This window comes from Phyllopteryx taeniolatus, chromosome 1 (assembly GCF_024500385.1).
Source record: "Phyllopteryx taeniolatus isolate TA_2022b chromosome 1, UOR_Ptae_1.2, whole genome shotgun sequence".
Lineage (NCBI taxonomy): Eukaryota > Metazoa > Chordata > Actinopteri > Syngnathiformes > Syngnathidae > Phyllopteryx > Phyllopteryx taeniolatus.
Window position 1 is genome coordinate 20,328,118 of NC_084502.1, and position 20,417 is coordinate 20,348,534.

The following is a 20,417-nucleotide window of genomic DNA, read 5'->3' on the forward strand; positions in this document are numbered from 1 at the left end:
CCCTCGATCTGGGGCTCCACGCAAAATCTCACCCCATGGGGTCAAAATTATCACAAGAACGGTGAGCAAAAATCCCAGAACCACACATTTTAAATGTACTGACCAGGATCCTGTTGTGGCTTCAGCTACCGTGTCACCTATAGTAGATGTATGATTCATAAATTAAATAGAACCGCCAGGTTTGTACAGCAGCTTCACCTGCGAGTTGCTGAAACCACAACCTGATGTTAAAACACACGCTGATTGCCCTGAGGTTGCTCCAACTGACATTCCTCACACAGCCATGCATTTTTTATAGCATTTGTCCTCACTAGGGTCACAGGTGTCCCACCTGATTTGGGGCGACTGGTGGGGTAACACCATCGACTGGTTGTTAGCCAATCACAAGACACATAGACAAACAACCTTTCACACTCATGGACAATTTAGAGTCTTCAATTTAGCTGTTGTGCATATTTTCGGAATGTGGCAGGAAAAAGGAGTTCCCAGAGAATACAACTTAAGGTCGCTGGCTCATGAACTCGCTGGCTCATGAGCTTGCGGGCTAGTGGACATAGTAAAAAAGTTTAACTTTCCCTTAACTGTCTCTCGTGTGAATCTACGCGCTGCACATGGAGCAAGGCTATGGAGTGTTAAACAAAGCCAACACCGGTCCGCCGGCGTTTCATTAGCCCTAAAGACAGCCATCCAACTTTCCATTGGCTCGCTGTGTGAAAAACTATCGTGTCCATTTTTATTTATCAAAAGATAAGTCAATATAGCAATTATCGTGACAGGACTAGTAAGCGACGTCAGGAACGTGGCTGCCGAGTCCACGTGTGAACTTCTGGACACGAGTTATAGCTTACTGTCCCTCTTTGCAAGTGTTTCATTTTGTCTTTGTGTGTTTGACTGCTTATCCCGTTCAATGAAAGGCTGAAAGTTTGTAGGCGTAGGACTGGTAAAAAAATACATAAATACAAATCTAATAACTCACGGCCTCGAAGCTCCACCAAGGCCAAAAATAAAGTTCTGCCTGGAACCAGGTTTGTGCCGCAGGAACCCATGTTTCACATGGACATTCATTGCAGACAGATGCAGTGTTGGGTCATGATAAACTTTGCCAAAAATGACAAAGGAGCATCTGTGAGTGATTTTTAAGACACTGTTCGATGTGTAATGTACATATAATACGTTAAGTATTTGTCAGCTGAATGGTAGTTAGCGTTTTTTTTACCTAAAATGGTCATCGCTAGCACGCTAATGCTAATCACGATTGCTAACTGTTTCGTATTTAGCATTTTGCTGTCTCAAATTATGTACACCAAATTTGTACCATACACTCAGTACCAACATATGCAGTTTAATGATTGCGGTAGATCCCACAGAAAGGAGAATAAAATGCATATATATATATATATATATATATATATATATATATATATATATATATATACTCACACACACACATCTTTTTTGTAATAGTGAGGGGGCGATTATTATTCAATCAATAATCAATTGGAGAATCGATTCTAAAAAGATTTGACAGTGACAGCCCTACCTACATAGGTGACTATTGCTCTGATTGTTTATTTTTTTACTTTACTTAAGCTCGTACATAACTCAAATTTTGGCATAAAGGGAAAAAAAAAGTCAACTAAACAACGGCTCTTAACTAGAAAACCCTGTAAGCCGTCAAGGTACCACTTTATTTTCAATTTTCTTTTCTATTTTGGCTCATCAGTACCACTTACATTCTCCTTATTCCCTGTTTGCTTTTTGCTTTAACACAAACATCAATTATTTCACCCACTTTGACCTCCTGAGTGTCTTTTGATGACAGCTGGAAATCCCCAGACCATCCCAACATTCCAGTCAGGGTTTGTGTACGTTGTAGAAGCTTGTCAATGGCACATGACCCAAGAAGCAAACAACGTGGTAATAAGAAATTTATTTTCCAACAGTTACCATGAAGAAAACATTGAAACGTTACTGTACACGGACCACTTGTTCTTCATTCTAAATGAGACTAAGAAAACAAGTGAACTAGTAAAAAGTGTATTTAAAAAACAAGACATCTTCCAGGCAGAGATGAAGATGATGATGATTCACATGACACTGTTTAGGCCTCTCATGACAACACTTCATATACAGTACCTCTTTGGTTCCTTGAATGCAGTTTTAGAAAAATAACTTTTTAAAATTTGATGTCCCGTGTTGGCAGCGTCACCGCTCGTCAGTGCAAATAAAGTGTGAGGGGGTTACAGGAGGGAGCAGAGGTGGCAAGAGGCATCATGATGCTGCATTGAGCTAAACTGCTGAGCAATGTGGGAACGTTCTGGAGAGCATGTCAAGCAAACTAGAGAGCATTAAAGCAATGTAACTACTCACCGGGCGTACGTTTCAAGTAAACTGATAGTTGGTCGCTGGCGTTCAGCTTGTCTGCCGCGCGCTCAATATGTTGCATAGCTTCTGTGGCACTTGCGTCTTTGACTGGTGAGGCGCCACCTAATGCTTACTGGAGGCATTTCAATCTGCAAGTGCTGTCACTGTGTGAGGAGCTGAGCCTCAGCGTGAGTCTGTGATTTCAAAATTGGCTGTGAGGTCACCTAGGTCAACTCCCAGCACACAACCATATAAATACAGTGGCACCTTGACTTACGAGTTTAACTCGTGCCGTGACGTACTCAATTTACTCGGATAGGAAATCAATTTTTCCCATTGAAATGAATTGAAATGCCATTAATCTGTTCCAGCCCCCCAAAGAACAACCCCCAAAAATTCTTGTTTAAAAAAATAGCAATGAATTGTAAAATGTAAAAATAAAATCAAAGAGAATGTAATGAAATAAACTGGTTTTATAAAGTGTAATTGGGCCAAAAGTCACACAAACGCTATAGCATTTGTGTGCGTCTTGAAGGGGCGGGACCTATTGAGTGATATCATAAGCTACGTCTCCAGCTCCGGTTGGTTATCTATCATGCTGTTAGTTTAGTGTGAGGGTCTTCTTCATGTTTCTTCTGAGTGTTTTCATTTTGTATTTTTGTCTTTCTTTGTCCTGTTCAATTTTTTAAAAAGTTTATTTATTTATTTATTTTTCCATTTTACTGGAGCGGCGGTGGATCTGAAGCTCGCTCGGAATTCAAATTTTGCCTCGCACACAAAGCAAAAAATTCAACCAAGCGACAGCTCTTAACTTGAAAAACTGGTAAGTTGGGGCACTTGTAAGTCAAGGTATCACTGTACATCAACAAACATAAATATATGTACAACGTAAGCTTATATGCAAGCGCACATGAGGTTGTACACTTTTTCTACGTGGTCCACCTGGTTCTGATTCTGTGGGGACAGACACAGCCACACTATGAAGAGGTTAAGCGCAGCCACACTCCTCCACAATCATGTTGGGAACGTCTCGCTTCACAATGTTGTACTCGTCATCAAAGTAGAGCATGGACATGGTGCTCAGCCTGGTCGGGATGCAGCAGGAGTTCATGGAGCCCGGGCTCATCCCCCGCATGCGGTACTGGTTCACGACTGCAGTGTGGAAAGATGACGCCGACCCGGGGACTCCTGCCATGTATGCGGGACACTTCCCTTCACAGTAGTTCCCGAAGTAGCCGGACGGTGCAATGATCCAGTCGTTCCAGCCGATGAGTCGGAAGTCGATGTAGAACTGCTGGCGGCAGCACAGACTTGCGCTGCCGTCACATTCCAGTCCTCGTTTCCGAATCCGATGCTGGGCGTCCACCTGCCGGGCCTGCACCACCAAAAAAGGCCGGTGCGACTCATCGTTGTGGTTGAGGAGGACGGGCACCACCCCCACCCCCTCGCAGCCCTCGCAGCGCACGTCCAGGTTCTGGCGCCGGTTGCCCTGTTCAAACACCAAGCGCACGGCATGGGTCAGCGTGAAGGTGTGCCACCCGCTCCGTTTCAGCTCCACACACTTCTCCACCAGGTTCCACTTGCTGCTCAGGCCCGGTTCCTGGTAGTACACCTTCACTGTCACCTTCCGTCGTGACCGCACATCAACAGGTGGAGGCAGCAACTTGAAGTAGAGCCACAGGGTGGCCTGTGTCACATCCAAATTCTGGTTGCCCTCGCCGGAGATCAGGAAGAACAAACTGGACTTGGACGTCACCAGGTCATCTGTAAACAGCAGCACAATGGAGGATTGATGAAAGTGAAAGTTACGACAACAACGTAATCTCAGAATTCTCTTGCGGAGCAGACGAGTCACGTTTTTACTTCTGCTGTAGCTGCAGCAGATTTTGTCTCGCCAATTACAATATGAATAATTGTTAACTCTTTACCCATCGGGTGTCAAACTCCAGCCCAGGGGCCATAACTGGCCTGCCACATAATTTTAAACGGCCCACAAAAGCAAATACAGTGCATCTATTTCATGTTTCTTGCTAAATAGATTTGTTATTTTTATTCTGGCAGAAAATCTGTACAGAAATTAAAATTTGGCTTGACTTCAACTGGTTTTATAAGCATTTATCGTCACCAAATCCCTTCTTTAAATGTAAATGGGACAGTACTTAAATATTTGCTTACCACTATTTATAATGACTTTTGATTTTAAATTGAAAATGTTGTTCAAAATATGCAGTGTTACTATCAGTTGCAGGGGCAATTGCAGTGCTGCAAAGGTCTGCCTTGAGATATGAGTTTAATGTGTTCTGTGACTCATAACTCAAAACACTTGTATTTTAAATCATCTTTTCCCCATTGAAATGAAAGGAAATGCCATAAATTCATTCTGCCCCCCCCCCAAAAAAAATGTATGTGATTTTTAATAAGGAAAACAGCACTCTATTATATTGTACCCCATAAAAACAGTGAGAGTAATAACATTTTTCAATAGAATGTGAAGAATTCATCTGCTTGTGTATCATGATTTAATACTTCAAGTCAAGTCATTGTGCTCATCCTCCTGGTGTGCCCACCATGGCCACAGTGTGGCAGTACAATACAGTCAATAAGACACAAACGAAGAAGAGTCACCACTACACTGACTCAGTAAGGTACAATAATGTTGGCTGTTTTACGCAAAGGATAAAGAATATATTCCAGTAAGTACTGTTGCATGTTTTGTTCCATCATTTCTGTTCAAATACCTGTTTCTGTTGCTTAAAATAATATAACACTGCAACATATTGATGTTAATGATTAGCCTGTCTGTGGCATTTTACATTTATGTGTTAGCATTAAGATAGCCGTAGGCATTCCTAAGGCAAAGTTGTTTTTGTTTTTTTAAATACACAAATACACAATTAACTTTATTTTATGTTTAGTTTCACAGTAAACTTCAACTGGGAGTGGCATTAAACAGCTTGAAGTCTCTTTTTTGAAGATTTTTTTTCTATCAGCCAAACTGCTGCTTACTGTGAAATGAGTTGAGTTGAGTTGCGTTCGCTGCCACCCGCACTCATATTGTATCTCACGTTTGTGTTTGCTAATCCAAAGAAGAAGAAAAAAACAGTCATATGAGGTCTCATATCTTGAAAAACTTGTAAGTTTTAGATCACTCGTATCTCAAGACACGACTAATATGATGAGATGATTATACATTTCTGTTTCTTTAACTGCCTCTCCTGGGGGAAACCACAACTACCATCTGGCCTGCGACCCAAACGAGATTGACACTCCTGCATTACCCTCAAGAACAATCTCATCGGCTGTGGATCCGGGCAGGGAGAACACATGCTCAGTACAGGTACAGTATACATGCCGATTGACAGCTGTCAGGTGAAGAAGATTAGAGCAATTATTCAGGTGTGACCTTTGTGTGTCAACACTGAGAAACTTAAAAGCTTCACACTTGGATGCACATCTCCATGTAAACGCACTGACACACACGTTAGACGCAGGTGCACTTTGATGCCTTGAAGGTAAAACACAAAGACATGCAACTGTCCACAAGTTGGAGTTTCAAATAGGCAGAAGCCATCATGAAGCCATGTTGAGGTGATGTGTGGAGCACACATTTATTATTATTTTTTTTTAAGATGCACAGACACACACACAGTCCGTCATTTACTGCCTCTTGACTACTTTCTGGCTCAACTGTTCTACTCAGCTGGAAGCCACTCAAGACACTAAAGCAGCCAGTTGGCAGTAACCATTGTCAACAGAAGCGTCTGAAACTAAAGGCTGTCAAAGGTGACATCACGGCTTGTGATTCCCTTTTGGAATGTGACAACTCAGGAGGTGTCCAACTTTTCGGCAGCACAAGAACACAACATCAGGTGCTGTCAGCAACAGGTGTAAAAATTAAATGGACTCAACTCTAATATCTATTCACCTTTTTGAGTATTCAAATATTTTTTTAGGGAGCCAGGCATAGAAAACATTTCCCATATCTTGTGATGAAACAACACTTCAGCATTTAAAGTGTTTGTTGCATGTGTAAAAATTGCCGTGTTTAAACTCTCGCATCGATGCAGAGTATTCATCAAATCCCTGGCGGAATCTTGGCCAGCTCTGAAAACATCAATTTTCAGGAAACAAAAAAAAAAGTCACGTTTTTTGATCCATTAACACATTGCATTGTGAAAGACAGCACTTTAGATGGGGCAATCATTTAGGAAAATATCAGACCCATGTGGGGACTGACCAATAGTATATATTTTTTTTAAAATATGAAATTGACAAAAAATTGGACAACAGTGTTCCCTGGCTATATCGCGGGTCACCTCTTTCGGATTCAGTACATTGCAGATGTTTTTTCATATTCATATCGCGCATAATTATACATATTGTGGGATTTTTAGAATATGGTGTAATTATTTTGTGGTAAAATAAACACTTCACAGCCTAAAACATGAAAACTTTTTTTTTTAAAGAAAAATGTATTAAAACACATTATAAGGAATAAAATGTACATAGTGTACAGTAGTGCTGTGCATTACTGAGTATACGCAACAACGTAAGACTGAGTATATTACTGAGGCGTATATTTAAGAGTTTAAAAGGTGTTTAAGAGTAAAAGTGTTTATAAGAGTATGGTTGAGGTTAATAGGAGTGTGGAGAAGATTAATAAGAGTCTGGCAAGGTTAATAAAGCTTTAAAGTATGTATCCCGTAAAATAATCATACAAAATATGCGGTCTCTGCTTTGTGTCTTTTAACTATTGCAGGGGTGGTCTGGAAGCTAACCACCGGGATAAACGAGGGATTACCGTAGTAGGTTTCCACCCGAAAATGACTATATACACGGTGATGATATAAACTAGAACAATGTTACTCTGAGTGTGGTACTAGTACCACTAGTGCTACATTGGCTGCCTTTAGTGGTATGTGGCCAAGTACAGTTCAGTTGTACTTAACCTTGTACTACCTTATTGCATTTAATATTCAAGTTTGTTTTTAAACTTTCATTTAGTTACAGTATCATTTAATTTGATGTGTTGTTTTTTTTTTGCAGTGCATTTGAATTGAATCATTATTTGAGTATATATTTTTTTATGTTCCTATATTTACATGCAGTGTTAGTGTTCAAACTGCACAATGATACTGTGGCCTAGAAAAAAATATATTTTTAAAAAAATCTACTTTTAAGGAATAGAACATCTGGCTTGTTTTTGATTAACACTTAGGTCTATTCTGCTACTGTTAGTCATAATAGAGGTAGACTTGGAAAGCCAGTATTATAGATGGTGCAAAAGGTTTGAGAACCACTGGACGACTGAACGTAGACGACGCACCTTTTTCCGCAAAGCTGATGATCTCCGAGCTCTCCTCCAGCACCTCGTTGCTCATCGGGTGCCCGTCCAAGTTGGGGATCTCCACCCTGCCGTCCTCCCGCAGCTTCCCGGCGTGGAGCTTCCGCAGCGCCGTCACCATAGCGGCCTTCGGTACCGGGTGCGTGATGTTGGGCCGCTTCCTCATCTGAAGTCTGCTCAGGATGTGCCTCTTGACCGCCTCCAACAAGTCCGCGTCCAGCCGGCCGGATTCGGCGTCCTCCTCGGGCTGAGCGACGCCGCAAGACGCGCAGCTATCCCGGGACGGAGTGTGCGCCTCCCCTTCGGTACCGGTACTGGGCGCAGCAGTGCAGAGGACGCAGAGGACGCAAGTCGAGAGCACAGCCAATCGGAAGAGCCAACAAGTCATTTTCTGTTTGAGAATGAATAGAAGAACGTTGTTCCCGCTTTGGTCACACTTCAGGTTATAAAGTCCAAAGTGAAGTCCGGGGAACACTTTTTTTTGTTTTACATGTTGTATCACGTCACAACTTTGCCACTCGTACAGCTGCAGAGAGGAAGGCGAGTCACGCTTCATCAGCCAGGGAAACCTAAATCGAACCCTTCAACATATTCCACAACATAGGAATCCATTTGAAAAGTTGCGCCATTTCTTCAGAAGTTCCCAAACACGGCTGCTGCACTCAGGACGAGGAAGAGGAGGATGAGGACGAAGAGGAGGAGGAGGAGGAGGAGGAGGAGTGCCAGCGAGTGAGTCCATCCTGGCATCTGGGACTCAGGACGCACACCACCACCAAGTCCTTCTCGGCGCGGGTGGGCGGGGCCTGGGATGAGTGGGCGGAGTCCAAGAGAAATTCTCAATGATTCCTCACGTTTCACTTGAACTTTTTTTTTTTTTTTTTTCCATTTAATGTGAAACAAGACCCGGTGCACAAGTTCCAGGGTTTCTTTTTTTTTAACTCCTAGTCGGAGGTGGAAGAATAAGTTTGAGTTCTTATGTAATGGCGTCTTATCTTTAGCCAAAAGTCATCCTACTTGTATTTGTAACGCTCAACTTTAGTCGCTCTTTTTCACAAACACACTGGACGGGATATGAATGACGTTGCAGAGGATTTTCAAATCATATTAATCTCTGATATTCTTAAAATGTAAAACACCGAGGTACTTTGCGCACATGCAAAACAAACAGTTTGAGGTCGCACAACATTTGTTAGTAAAAACGCACAGCAAGCGACACAAGTGCAGCGCAGCAGTATTTAGTTTTGCACAATCTTTGGGGGTGGGGACGAATAAAACCGTTGATTGTAAATCTGCTGAAAAGGGAAGTTGAAGTGAAGTTGAGGACGTGAAATGAAATGGTTTGACTGGTCTGAAGTGAAAAAAAAAGTGGTGGAACAGCGCCATCGTTCTTTCAACCACTAAAACTGCAGAGAATGAAACTCCTACCTGATATTCTTTCTTTATTTCCTTTGGGTAAGAATGAGTAAAACTCATCGAACAACCAGTAAATTATGAATACTCTTTGTATCATTTTTCATTGCACATTGCATACAAACCATCGGGTGTCTGGTGCCTTAAACCAACCAAAGACGAGGGTATATTATAAATAATTTAACTAATATGTCCAAGCGCGTTTACCCACGAGAAAGCGCCTAAAGCGAAAAAGAAGACGAGAATAATCACTAACGAAATAAAGTTCAGCGAATCGTGTGACGTCATGTCCTGTCCAAGTTTTCTGCCGTTTTCCAAAGACAAGACGATGTGTCACTCTGCGACCATTTCCCAGGTAGGTGGGCTCGTGAAAAGTCGCACTTTTTTTGAAACAATACTTCTTAGGGTGTAAGATTTGGATGACTGACACCGTTTGCTGGCGTGTAATGTGGGGCATGTTTAGCCATAAACATTCAAGCGGTCGTGTCTCCGCTCGCGTGGTTACATTTTGTGCTGTCGGAGTGAGTCGTCTATTCGCACTTCCCTCTTCGGCTGCTCGGTCACAACACAAGGTGGGGCACGAAAAGTCTGCTGCTAGTCCAACTCGCTACGCTGTATGGCGGATAACTTTGCATACAAGTGAAACAAGTAGTAGCGGGTGAGTTTGGTGACGTTTTCTGTTTCGTTACTGTTTGAGTTCGCTCCGTGTTTGTTCGCTTTGCTGACAATCCGTAACGTCGTTTCAACTCAAGTGTTTTCCCCCTGAGGGCGGAAAGCGCGATCTGGTACCAGGTTGTCACGTGAGCGTCACTCACTGCAGCCAATCGTGTGTCTCGGGATACTTCCCGGAAATGGTTTAATCCAATCAGAGTGGGAATTTTGGTTGAGGGCGGGAACCTAGGAGTATTATTTCCTTGCTTGTCGGAACTCGTTGATTGGCTGCCAGTTTGACTCACTCCTTGAATTATTGTTCCTCTTTGAGTAAAGCCAGCGATACACTTATTATTGTACAGTACACGCATTTATAGCCCCCGTCCATTATTCACTATAGTGATTCAATGTGATGGCTGACACTTATTTTTTTTACCTTAGTGCGGCTTTAGTCCAGTTTCATACACTATGGTAACGTTCACCGTGTGGGCCCAAATGGTCACGTGGTCTCTCGGTTGGCAGCAAGCCAATGGAAGTCAAGAGTCAATATTGGGTTATTCACGCTTAATTCCCTTCATTAATACATGGTCGTGTCGTGTTCCGTTATGAGCTGTACATACAGATTGTCAACCAAGGATTCTGAAAGCTTTTATGGCCTCACAAAGACACATGAAGCTCATTGAAAGCTTACGTGCAGCCACATTACGTGCCACAAGTGGAACCAGACTGACCAAACATGTTTGCTTAAGGCACTTTATATAGTCATGGTAAGACGCTTAACTTGTTTTGCAATATAATATTATGATATTAGATATTGTTCATATGAAATTATATTTGGCACAAACAAAGAAAAGACCAATATCACATTAGGTAATAACTTTCATCTCACTCTTACCTACTTGACGCCTCCGTTACTTTTGCTGATATTTTACCTCTTAAGTAGGCCTACTATCGTATCTGAATTACAAATGGATATGAGCCTTATAATTTACAAATACACGTCATGTTTCGCCGTCTGAACGTTTTCCAGTCGGCAGTTAAATGATTGGAACTTCTGTGCGTCAAGACACTTGTAGACTTTCATTCAATCTTTTGTGCAGGGCAAAATTAAAAGTTGTCATTCAAGTATATCCCCTCAGTCACACCAGATGGATGGATTTGGGACACATTTGTGCATAAAGTCATATTTGAGGCAAATTCTGGTTGCAGCTGTTGTCGAGAAGCTTTACTGCATAGCTTTGCTTGGCATCAGCTGGCCCAAACCTACATACTGTGATAAAAAGCCACGAAAACAAGTTTTTTTCCGCCCAAATTATATTGAGGTGAATTGGTGAACTTTCCCGGTGTCACACACAACCACACACTCACACAAACACACATTACAGTATATATGTTATCTAATAATTTAAAGAATATACATAGCGTATACAGGCCCCTATCAGAGACCTCCGGGTGAATTGGTTGTCACGTTGTCCGGAGACGTCTCGTAGACCTCTTCCTGGTGAGAGCGTGAGCAATAATTCGGTCTCCCGGGTCCAGGAGTCGCCGCGACTGATCAGCTACGGCAGTCTCTGTGACATGTCCGCCAGTTAGATAGGCCCTTTAGAGAACAGCAATATGTGCAATAAGTATTGAAACATTGAACAGTTGGACATTCCATTGAAAAGTTTATAGTAGGTCAAATTCAATTAATCTGTAAAGGTTATAGTGCATTTTAGGTTCATCCTGATTTGTCACCCCAAAGCCAGGGTCTGTGCAGGTGTAGCTTTGAGGCGTCATGGCCTCGAGCAAAATCAAGAGCCAGACGTCTCTGGCGCTCCACAAGGTGATCATGGTGGGCAGTGGCGGCGTGGGAAAATCTGCCCTCACGCTGCAGTTCATGTACGACGAGGTGAGCTCGCAACACTCCTGTTTCCCAGTTGCCTCGTCTGTGTGCCCTGTCGCTCTCTATGGTTTCTGTGCTTGCAGTTTGTGGAAGATTATGAGCCCACCAAGGCCGACAGCTACAGGAAGAAGGTGGTCTTAGATGGAGAGGACGTTCAGATCGACATCCTGGACACGGCGGGGCAGGAGGACTATGCCGCAATCAGAGACAACTACTTCCGCAGCGGAGAGGGCTTCCTGCTCGTCTTTTCCATCACAGAACAGGAATCCTTCGCAGCCACGTCAGAGTTCAGGTGTGATTACCTTTTAGACAATGTATAAATACTTTGTTACTGTATGTAACAAAATATTGACTTGATTGTTTAATATGACACTTGATGGGTGGGCAGGCACTGCAGTCACACACACAAACTATTTACAGTAGATGCAACACATTCAAAAGGTCAACTGACAAGAGTTATTTGTTAGATTTACAGTATCGGCAGAAATGTGTGTCGATCATTTTTCACTTGAGACTATGTAAGTCCCGGGATACACATGTCCTGTAAACAATGAGTTCCAGCCCTGGGACAATGAGTCCCTGCAACTTAACACGGAATACAGATGCAGTAATCCTCCGCTACATCACGGTTCTTGCTTCGCGGTCCCGATATATTGCAGATATTTATTACAATTGTTACTCTGTCTTTCATACTGTTTGTACAATATGTTTGCTACACATTCCTCTTGCTCTCTCTCAATATGTGTTAGGCCTGCCACGATAGCAATTTTTTTAGAATGATATAGTTTCCCCAAAACCTTCACAATAAACGATATTATTGTTTGTGGTTTTTTTTCTTTTTTTTAATGCCACTGATAGAATGATTAGACTTTACACCGAACTGATCGGCCTGATCGGTATCGGACGATAATTAGCATTTTATGCTGATCGGCTTTAATGTCATAATTCGCATTGATCGGCTCCGCAAAAGACATTTACTCCGCGTCGCCATCGTGTGCAGTACATTGAATCCAAAAGATAGTTTATTTTTAGCCTTGTCGCATCTCTTTTGACATAGTACTGTAAATATTAGACTTTACACCGATCTGATCGGCGTTGTCGGTATCGGCCGAAAATTATCATTTTATGCTGATCGGCTGATAGGCTTTCAGGTCATAAGTCGCCGATCCGATGAATGACGTCATCGATCGGCTCCGCACAAGACATTTAACTACGCGTCTTCGTCGCGTATGAATCCAAAAGCTAGTTTATTTTTAGCCTTGTCTTGTGGCGCAGTACTGTCACTATATGACGGCCAATAAAGTTTTTTCAATCTTGTCGGTGAAAAAACACGTCGTCGGTGTGGGACTATTTTGCGGTGTGTCAGACAAACAACACGTAAGTTATTTGCAGTCTGTGCACAACTGAAGTACGTCGTGGGGAACGTCTTCTAAATGCTTCAACACAACGCATGCCGCGTTCGAGCAACGCAGCGTGAGGGGAGCAGGGGGACAGTCAAACGGACTCGAACTCTGGGCAACACCCGTCCATATAGCTGGGATGGTGAGAAAGTTAGAGTAAGCATGTCATTAACAGTATTTATTAAAGTAATTGAATTGCAATAAAGTAATTTAATTACAGTAAGTTAGCACGCATTATTTCTGTCAGTTGTAATGTTGATTTGACCTAAGCTTATGTCAGTGGCCAATCCTTGAATGCCCCCTAGAGGTCATTGGTGTTTTAACTTTTGTCTAAAATGCTAAGAGAAACGGCTCCAGCACGCCTGCAACCCTTGTGAGGATAAGCTGTACAAAAAATGGATGGATACAGTACACAAGTATATACAATAAATGAACAAGTCATGTAAATAGACACATTGCTCCATCTTGTGATCGGATCGGTGATCGGTTATCGTTTTTTTTTTTACTTGGTGATCGGCCCCAAAAATCCTGATCGGGTAAAGCCTCGTAAATATCTGACCACCAATAAACTTCTTCAAAAAATATATATGTCAGCAGTGGAGGACAGACAGCATGTAATGCCTGGAGCAGACTGCAAGACAAATTTGGTCTTTTACGATTGCTGTTCTCCTTAATGTGAATATGGAAAACAGTTTTGGTCAGATTGGTAGCACGCTATATCTCGCCGTCTATCATCGTTTTTATTTCTGATTAGAGAGTGCACACCCCCTGCTAATGATATAGGCTGTAGGTTATATCTGGCTGTCTATGATCTTTTATATTTATTAATAGAGTGTGTGTGTGTGTGTGTGTGTGTGTGTGTGCGCGCGCTCACGTGTTTGTGTGTGAGCAAGCTAGAGACTGAGTGAGTGTGTGTGTATAATGTCTGGCTAATACTATTGGCAGCTTGGTTCACAGAAAAGTACAAATGACAGCTACGAACAAGTAATTACCAGATAAGCCAATTTCCTCGCTCACCATTCTGTAGGCTTGCTCTTTTTTCGTAAAGTCCCGGTATTGCCAGCAGGAGTTATCAAAAAGTTCTGGGTGCACACAAACAGCGCCGATCATTTTATCCTCCATTATTTTAGGTTGTTGCGAATGTCGTAGTATTTTCTCTAAGCTGATTGACTCTCATGATGTAGCATCACACGAATTTGAGTTGAGTGGGTGGGTACAGTACTTGAGTAGCGTATCTACGCCACAATGACTAATTCTGATCTGCTTGTTTTCCATGCCTTTGCCTTTCATCAGCTATTGTATACAGCTGACAAACCGCATAGATGTCAAACTTAAATTATGTCATAGTAGTATGTATGTATGTATGTATGTATGTCACTGTATGTTATTCATAAAAAAAAATCATTGTTTATGGCATGGGATCTTTTAAGTATTTACTTTTCTGACTACTTTTTTTTATTATTCACAGTATGAGCATGATGCAAGTTAAGAAAAGAGGGCAAATATTTTGTGTGCAGAGACATTTTCAAGTTAGTAAAATGGCTATTTTATATACACTGTAATTCACGGAATAATATATTTTTACTTTTGTACTTTAGTATATTTTATATTATATACTTCAGTGCAGGAGTTGAATCAGTACTTCTACTTTCACCAAAGTCTTTTTTACACAAGTATCTGTACTTTAAAGTACTGAATGTAACTACTTTTGCCATCTGTCGTTATGTTGTTTGTTTTAGCGCAAACATATTTCATTGCTGGTGCCCTTAGGGAGCAGATTTTGCGTGTGAAAGAAGAGGACGCCATTCCCATGCTGCTTGTGGGAAACAAATCGGACTTGGAGGAGCGGCGAAAAGTTTCTGTTGACGAGGCGGCAGCAAAAGTCAACGAGTGGGGCGTTCAGTATGTGGAGACTTCAGCCAAGACCAGAGCCAATGTGGATAAGGTACACACACACACAGGATTCTAAAATTCTGTGAATTTTCAAAGTTGGAAATGTTGGGTGACTTTCTCTTTTAGTGGCCGTTTGTGTTGTGTATATTTTTGTTCTTCTGCTTGTTTAGCGTGATTTAACAATTGGGGGGGGGGGGGGGGGGAGTTGGAAACTTTCCATGGGAATAAACCAAGAATTTATTAAATTCAAAGTTTGCCCTTGATAGGGAACTTATTTATAGTTTATATTTTAGCACAATCCTAACTGAAACAACTAGATTTTTTGCAAACTCCAGTGGTACCTTGTCCTAAGAGTGCCCCAACTTACCAGTTTTTCCAGTTGTATCATCGCTTGGTCGATTTTTTAATTAATTTTTTGATTTTATTTATTTATTTATTTATTTTTTACTTTATGTTGAGAGCCCAAATTTGAGATCAAAGCGAGCATCAGATAGACTGCCGTATATGTCGATGTCTGTATGACAAAGAAAATGTATGTAAATATGATGCATTTTCATTACATTACCCTCCATTCAAAGTTAATTCCCATAGAAAGTTTTAAAAGTGGAATATTTCCAAAATCCATCATCGTAACTTGCCATGGAAATTTACTGCCAACTTTCTGAAAGTGTTCCTCCCCTTTTGCAGCCCTGTTCATACATGCAATGGTGTTTACCTGGAGCTCATGTCGAACATACTGATAATCCTGGGTTTCTCTCAGGTGTTCTTTGACCTTATGCGTGAGGTGCGCAAGAAGAAAATGGCTGAGAGCAAAGACAAAAATGGGCCAAGCGGAAAGAAGAAAAAAAAGCGCTGCTGCATACTTTAACATGCCAAAGAACATGCTGAGAACACAAATGCTGCAGATCTGACAGTCACCTAGCCAACACCTTTTCATCAGGACCACCAATTCAACCTGAAATCATGTCACAGGAAGTCGCTTGAACTGGCCTGTTCCTCAACTACAACACAGGTCACAGTTGTGGTTATTAGCATTACCTGCGTGTGTGGACCTTTGCTTGCTTCTGTGTTCTCTTCAGTTTCACATCACACTTTTGATTATGAACAACTTTCACACTCTTCCCACGCTTAAGTCTTTACCCTGTTAACATTACAAAGATCACGCCTGAATCAATCCGTGTGTTCACTACAGACATGACATGAGAAAAACATTATTGATAAAAAAAGAACCTCACTTGTGTTTTGTACTTCTGATTGAATCGGTTGTCGTCATTCATCTGTGATGCATTCTTTTTCCACCAGATGATGCTGGAAATCTTCCTTTCGACCAATTGTTAAACGGCAACAGCTATTCACCTATCACACGATAGTCATTTTTCCTTTCCTGCGTGTTGTCTTCTAAAAACATTGATAGTAGGCCCCAACACATCACACACAATTTCTGTGTGAAGTAAGTCATCTGTAAACATTTGGCCTTTAGAATCAGAGGGTCACTGTTTAAGTCAAGCTGTGGACAAAATGTAAAATAGCAACTAGTTGGAGAAATGCTATGCAATGCTTTCTGGTTACTCTTGCCGTGCCCTTGAGCAAGGCACTTGGTCACCCCCCAGTTCAAGAGGTGCAGCAATGTTTGCGCTTTGCCCCTTTCACGCTGATGTGAGCGTGGTGTGAAATCTGGTTACTTGTCACAGCCCACGGGGGCTGACATTTAATCGAGAGACAGTAACAGCATTCTTCCACTTTTTTTTTTTCACTTGTGTATTATGTGGCAGGCCTAAACTTATTGTGAGGGTCTGCTTAGAACGTCTTGCAGAATCCCCTGTCAGAATGAGTGGACCATGTTTCGCGCCTCCATTGCTGAGGCGGCCGACCGGAGCGCTGGCCGTATGGTGGTCGGTGCCTGTCGTGGCGGCAATCCACTCATCCCTCATCGTTGGCGACACCAACGATGAGGGATGCTGTCAAGCTGAAGAAGGAGTCCTATCTGGGCTTTTTGGCCTGTGGGACTCCTGAGACAGCTGATGGGTCAGCTGCCCAAGCGGAATGCAGCTTTGGTGGTCGCTGAAGCAAAAACCCGGGTATGGGAGGAGTTCGGTGAGGCCATGGAGAAAGACTTCCGGACGGCTTCGAGGAAATTCTGGCCCACCATCCGGCGTCTCAAGAGTGGGAAGCAGTGCACCATTAACAGTCTGTATAGTGGGGATAGGGCGCTGCTGACCTCGACTCGAGATGTTGTGAGTCGGTGGGGAGAATACTTCGAAGACCTCCTTAATTCCATCAACATGCCTTCCAATGAGGAAGCAGAGTCTGGGTTCTACTAGGCGGGCTCTCCTATCTCTGGGATTGAGGTCACCGAGGTGGTTAAAAAGCTCCATGGTGGCAAGGCCCCGGGGGTGGATGAGATTTGCCCGGAGTTCCTAAAGGCTCTGGATGTTGTGGGGCTGTCCTGGTTGACACGCATCTGCAACATCGCGTGGACATTGGGGACAGTGCCTCTGGATTGGCAGACTGGGGTTGTGGTCCCCCTTTTTAAGAAGGGGGACCGGAGGGTGTGTTCCAACTACAGGGGGATCACACTCCTCAGCCTCCCTGGTAAGGTCTTATTCAGGGGTGCTGGAGAGGAGGGTCCGTCGGGTAGTCGAATCTCAGATCCAGGCGGAGCAGTGGACCAGCTCTACACCCTCGGCAGGGTCCTCGAGGGTGCATGGGAGTTCGCCCAACCAGTCTACATGTGTTTTGTGGACTTGGAGAAGGTGTTCGACCGTGTCCCTCGGGGGGGCCTGTGGGCGGTGCTTCGGGAGTATGGGGTACCGAACCCCCTGATACGGGCTGTTCGGTCCCTGTACGACCGGAGTCAGAGTTTGGTCCGCATATCCGGCAGTAAGTCGGACTCTTTTCCGGTGAGGGTTGGACTCCGGCAAGGCTGCCCTTTGTCACCGATCCTGTTCATAACCTTTATGGACAGAATTTCTAGGTGCAGCCGAGGCGTAGAGGGGGTCCGGTTTGGTGGCCTCAATATTGCATCTCTGCTTTTTGCAGATGATGTGGTTATGTTGGCTTCATCAAGCCGTGATCACCAACTCTCACTGGAGCGGTTCGCAGCCGAGTGTGAAGCGGCTGGGATGAGAATCAGCACCTCCAAATCTGAGACCAAGGTCCTCAGTCAGAAAAGGGTGGCGTGCCCTCTCCAGGTCGGGGATGAGATCCTGCCCCAAGTGGAGAAGTTTAAGTATCTTGGGGTCTTGTTCACAAGTGAGGGAAGAATGGAATGGGAGATTGACAGGCGGATCGGTGCAGCGTCTGCAGTGATGCGGACATTGTATTGGTAAAGAAGGAGCTAAGCCGAAAGGCGAAGCTCTCAATTTACCGGTTGATCTATGTTCCTACACTCACCTATGGTCACGAGCTGTGGGTCGTGACCGAAAGAACAAGATCCCGGATCCAAGCAGCCGAAATGAGTTTCCTCCGCTGGGTGTCCGGGCTCTCCCTTAGAGATAGGGTGAGAAGCTCGGTCATCCGGGAGGATCTCAGAGTAGAGCCGCTGCTCCTCCACATCGAGAGGAGCCAGGTGGCTGGGGCATCTGATTCGGATGCCTTCCGGATGCCTCCCTGGTGAGGTGTTCCGGGCACGTCCCACCGGGAGGAGACCCCGGGGACGACGCTGGAGAGACTACGCCTTGCGGCTGGCCTGGGAACGCCTCTGGATCCCACCGGAAGAGCTGGATGAAGTGGCTGGGGAGAGGGAAGTCTGGGCGTCCCTGCTAAAGCGACGCAACCTTGGATAAGTGGTAGAAAATGGATGGATGGATGGACGTGTATTAAAAACAAGACACGACACAGGGATTTAATACAGAGAAACTATAGAAGACAACAACAAGTTTGGAAATTGAAAAAAGATGTTCGGACAAACGACAAAAATGTAAATTTCTAACCAAAAAAAGTGTCAACACCAGCAGCACTAACAAAACCATGTTTTTAAATAGAACTGGGTTAGGGTAAAAAGAAATTATAACTAAAAACATTGATAGTAAAAATAAGTGATTAAATATCAGAAGTGGTGAAGTGTTAACCATTAGTAACCAAATCACTCTAACCTGACCCGTCTGTACATCTTATTTTTTAATGCATGTGTGTGCGCATGCGTGGCACAGTGGACAACTGGTTGGCACATCACAGTTCCGCATGTTCTCCCCGTGCCTGCGTGGGTTTTCTCCAGGTACTCGGGTTTCCTCCCACATTCCAAAAACATGCATGGTAGGTCAATTGAAGACTCTAAAATTGTCCATAGGTGTGAATGTGAGTGCGAATGATTGTTTGTCTGTGTGCCCTGTGCGACCAGTTCAGGATGTACCACGCCTCTCGCCCAGAGTCAACTTGGATAGGCTCCAGCACTAGTGAGGATAAGTGGTATGGAAAAAGTCTGCCACTTACTTGAGAGTGGAAAGGAACTGATATGATGTCATGCGATACTGATTAGTTGCAGCCACTACCTGCTGCTCTGTTCTTCTTAAACTAGTGACGGCAAGTGAATGAATTAATTTTTAACACCGACATGACCTTCCTTGTCATCTCTGTTCCACTTAATGTTTCAAATTTTTATCAGTAAAATAATAATTGGCTGGCAGAAGCATAACTTGTCTACTATGGCAGCATACTCTCAAATATCCACACCCTCTCCTTCGTTTTGTCGTCTGTTTGTATCATTATAATACAGCTACAGCAATCTGCTTCTTCCTTGACCATCGGGCCATGTTTGTGGTTCGATTAAAATAAAATATAAAGTATACTGTATATGGTCCATCAAAACGGTATTTCCCGATAGCAACACCAGGGGGCGTAGTTTTCCATTGCAGCGAGCTGGTTATGTGTGACGACGACCGCACAAAGACGCACTTCATGCCAGAAAAACACTAATGTTGTATCGAGGCGACACGGGGTGGGCGGGAGAAAGCGCCGCCGTGTGGGCATTTTCCTTCTGGATGGAGAACAAATACCAGCATGGACATAATAGACATTAGTGGATTTGCATCTGCTATGTGTCATCTTTTATTTTATAATAAATTCTGAGAGTCAGCAGATGCCAGCCTCGTGTGTGTGTGTTTAATGTATGCACGTGTTGAAAAGGTGCAGCATAACATCGTTTATCCATCTGCTTATCCTGTATTCTAGCAGGTGACATAGTTGGGCAATTGTGAATGGGGCATTGTGTGGCAATTGATGAAATGCCATTTGCTGGGAAGTCAACTATGTGAACCGCAGCAAATCTATTGGAGACACAGGAGACGTTTCACCTCTTTTACATAACCCCTAGCTGCTAGGGCCTAGCATAAAGTTGACTCAACAATTTGACAACTTCAAAGAGGCCTAGGAGGTGGAATGGGTCCTGTGCATAAGGGGCAGTGACCAGAGTGTGAAATCTAAAACCTGAAAATCATTTGTGTCCATTTGTGTCTAATTGGCATCTAATTAC

At 43.3% G+C, this 20,417-nt stretch overlaps 2 protein-coding genes across 4 annotated transcripts; one reads left to right on the forward strand and one right to left on the reverse strand.

Annotated features, from left to right (window-relative positions):
• Window positions 1-1,915: 1,915 nt before the first annotated feature.
• On the reverse strand, window positions 1,916-8,500 carry LOC133480966 (inhibin beta B chain-like). Its single transcript, XM_061779761.1, has 2 exons — window positions 7,691-8,500; window positions 1,916-4,128 (listed from the first exon to the last, which is right to left on the reverse strand). The coding sequence occupies exons 1-2, from the start codon at window positions 8,262-8,264 to the stop codon at window positions 3,353-3,355; spliced, it is 1,350 nt and encodes a 449-aa protein (XP_061635745.1). The 5' UTR covers window positions 8,265-8,500; the 3' UTR covers window positions 1,916-3,352.
• An 895-nt stretch (window positions 8,501-9,395) lies between these two features.
• LOC133480974 (ras-related protein O-RAL-like) lies at window positions 9,396-16,181 on the forward strand. Of its 3 annotated transcripts, none has more exons than XM_061779789.1 (5): window positions 9,396-9,473; window positions 11,514-11,660; window positions 11,738-11,946; window positions 14,825-14,999; window positions 15,708-16,181. In XM_061779789.1, the coding sequence occupies exons 2-5, from the start codon at window positions 11,547-11,549 to the stop codon at window positions 15,813-15,815; spliced, it is 606 nt and encodes a 201-aa protein (XP_061635773.1). In that variant the 5' UTR covers window positions 9,396-9,473; window positions 11,514-11,546; the 3' UTR covers window positions 15,816-16,181. The 3 variants fall into 3 exon arrangements, with proteins under 3 accessions (XP_061635773.1, XP_061635755.1, XP_061635763.1); XM_061779771.1 differs by lacking the exon at window positions 9,396-9,473 and adding an exon at window positions 9,623-9,776; XM_061779779.1 differs by lacking the exon at window positions 9,396-9,473 and adding an exon at window positions 9,625-9,776 and having other exon boundaries at window positions 11,518-11,660.
• Window positions 16,182-20,417: the final 4,236 nt, after the last annotated feature.

What these genes read in the sequence shown, in the direction of transcription:
- LOC133480966 (XM_061779761.1), bottom strand. Translation starts at nt 8,264, where the DNA reads ATGAAGCGTGACTCGCCTTCCTCTCTGCAGCTGTACGAGTGGCAAAGT. An exon ending in CATCAGCTTTGCGGAAAAAG is followed by an intron (nt 4,129 to 7,690) that starts GTGCGTCGTCTA and finishes TGCTGTTTACAG; the next exon opens with ATGACCTGGTGACGTCCAAG.
- LOC133480974 (XM_061779789.1), top strand. Translation starts at nt 11,547, where the DNA reads ATGGCCTCGAGCAAAATCAAGAGCCAGACGTCTCTGGCGCTCCACAAG. An exon ending in TGCAGTTCATGTACGACGAG is followed by an intron (nt 11,661 to 11,737) that starts GTGAGCTCGCAA and finishes CTGTGCTTGCAG; the next exon opens with TTTGTGGAAGATTATGAGCC. An exon ending in GCAGCCACGTCAGAGTTCAG is followed by an intron (nt 11,947 to 14,824) that starts GTGTGATTACCT and finishes TGGTGCCCTTAG; the next exon opens with GGAGCAGATTTTGCGTGTGA.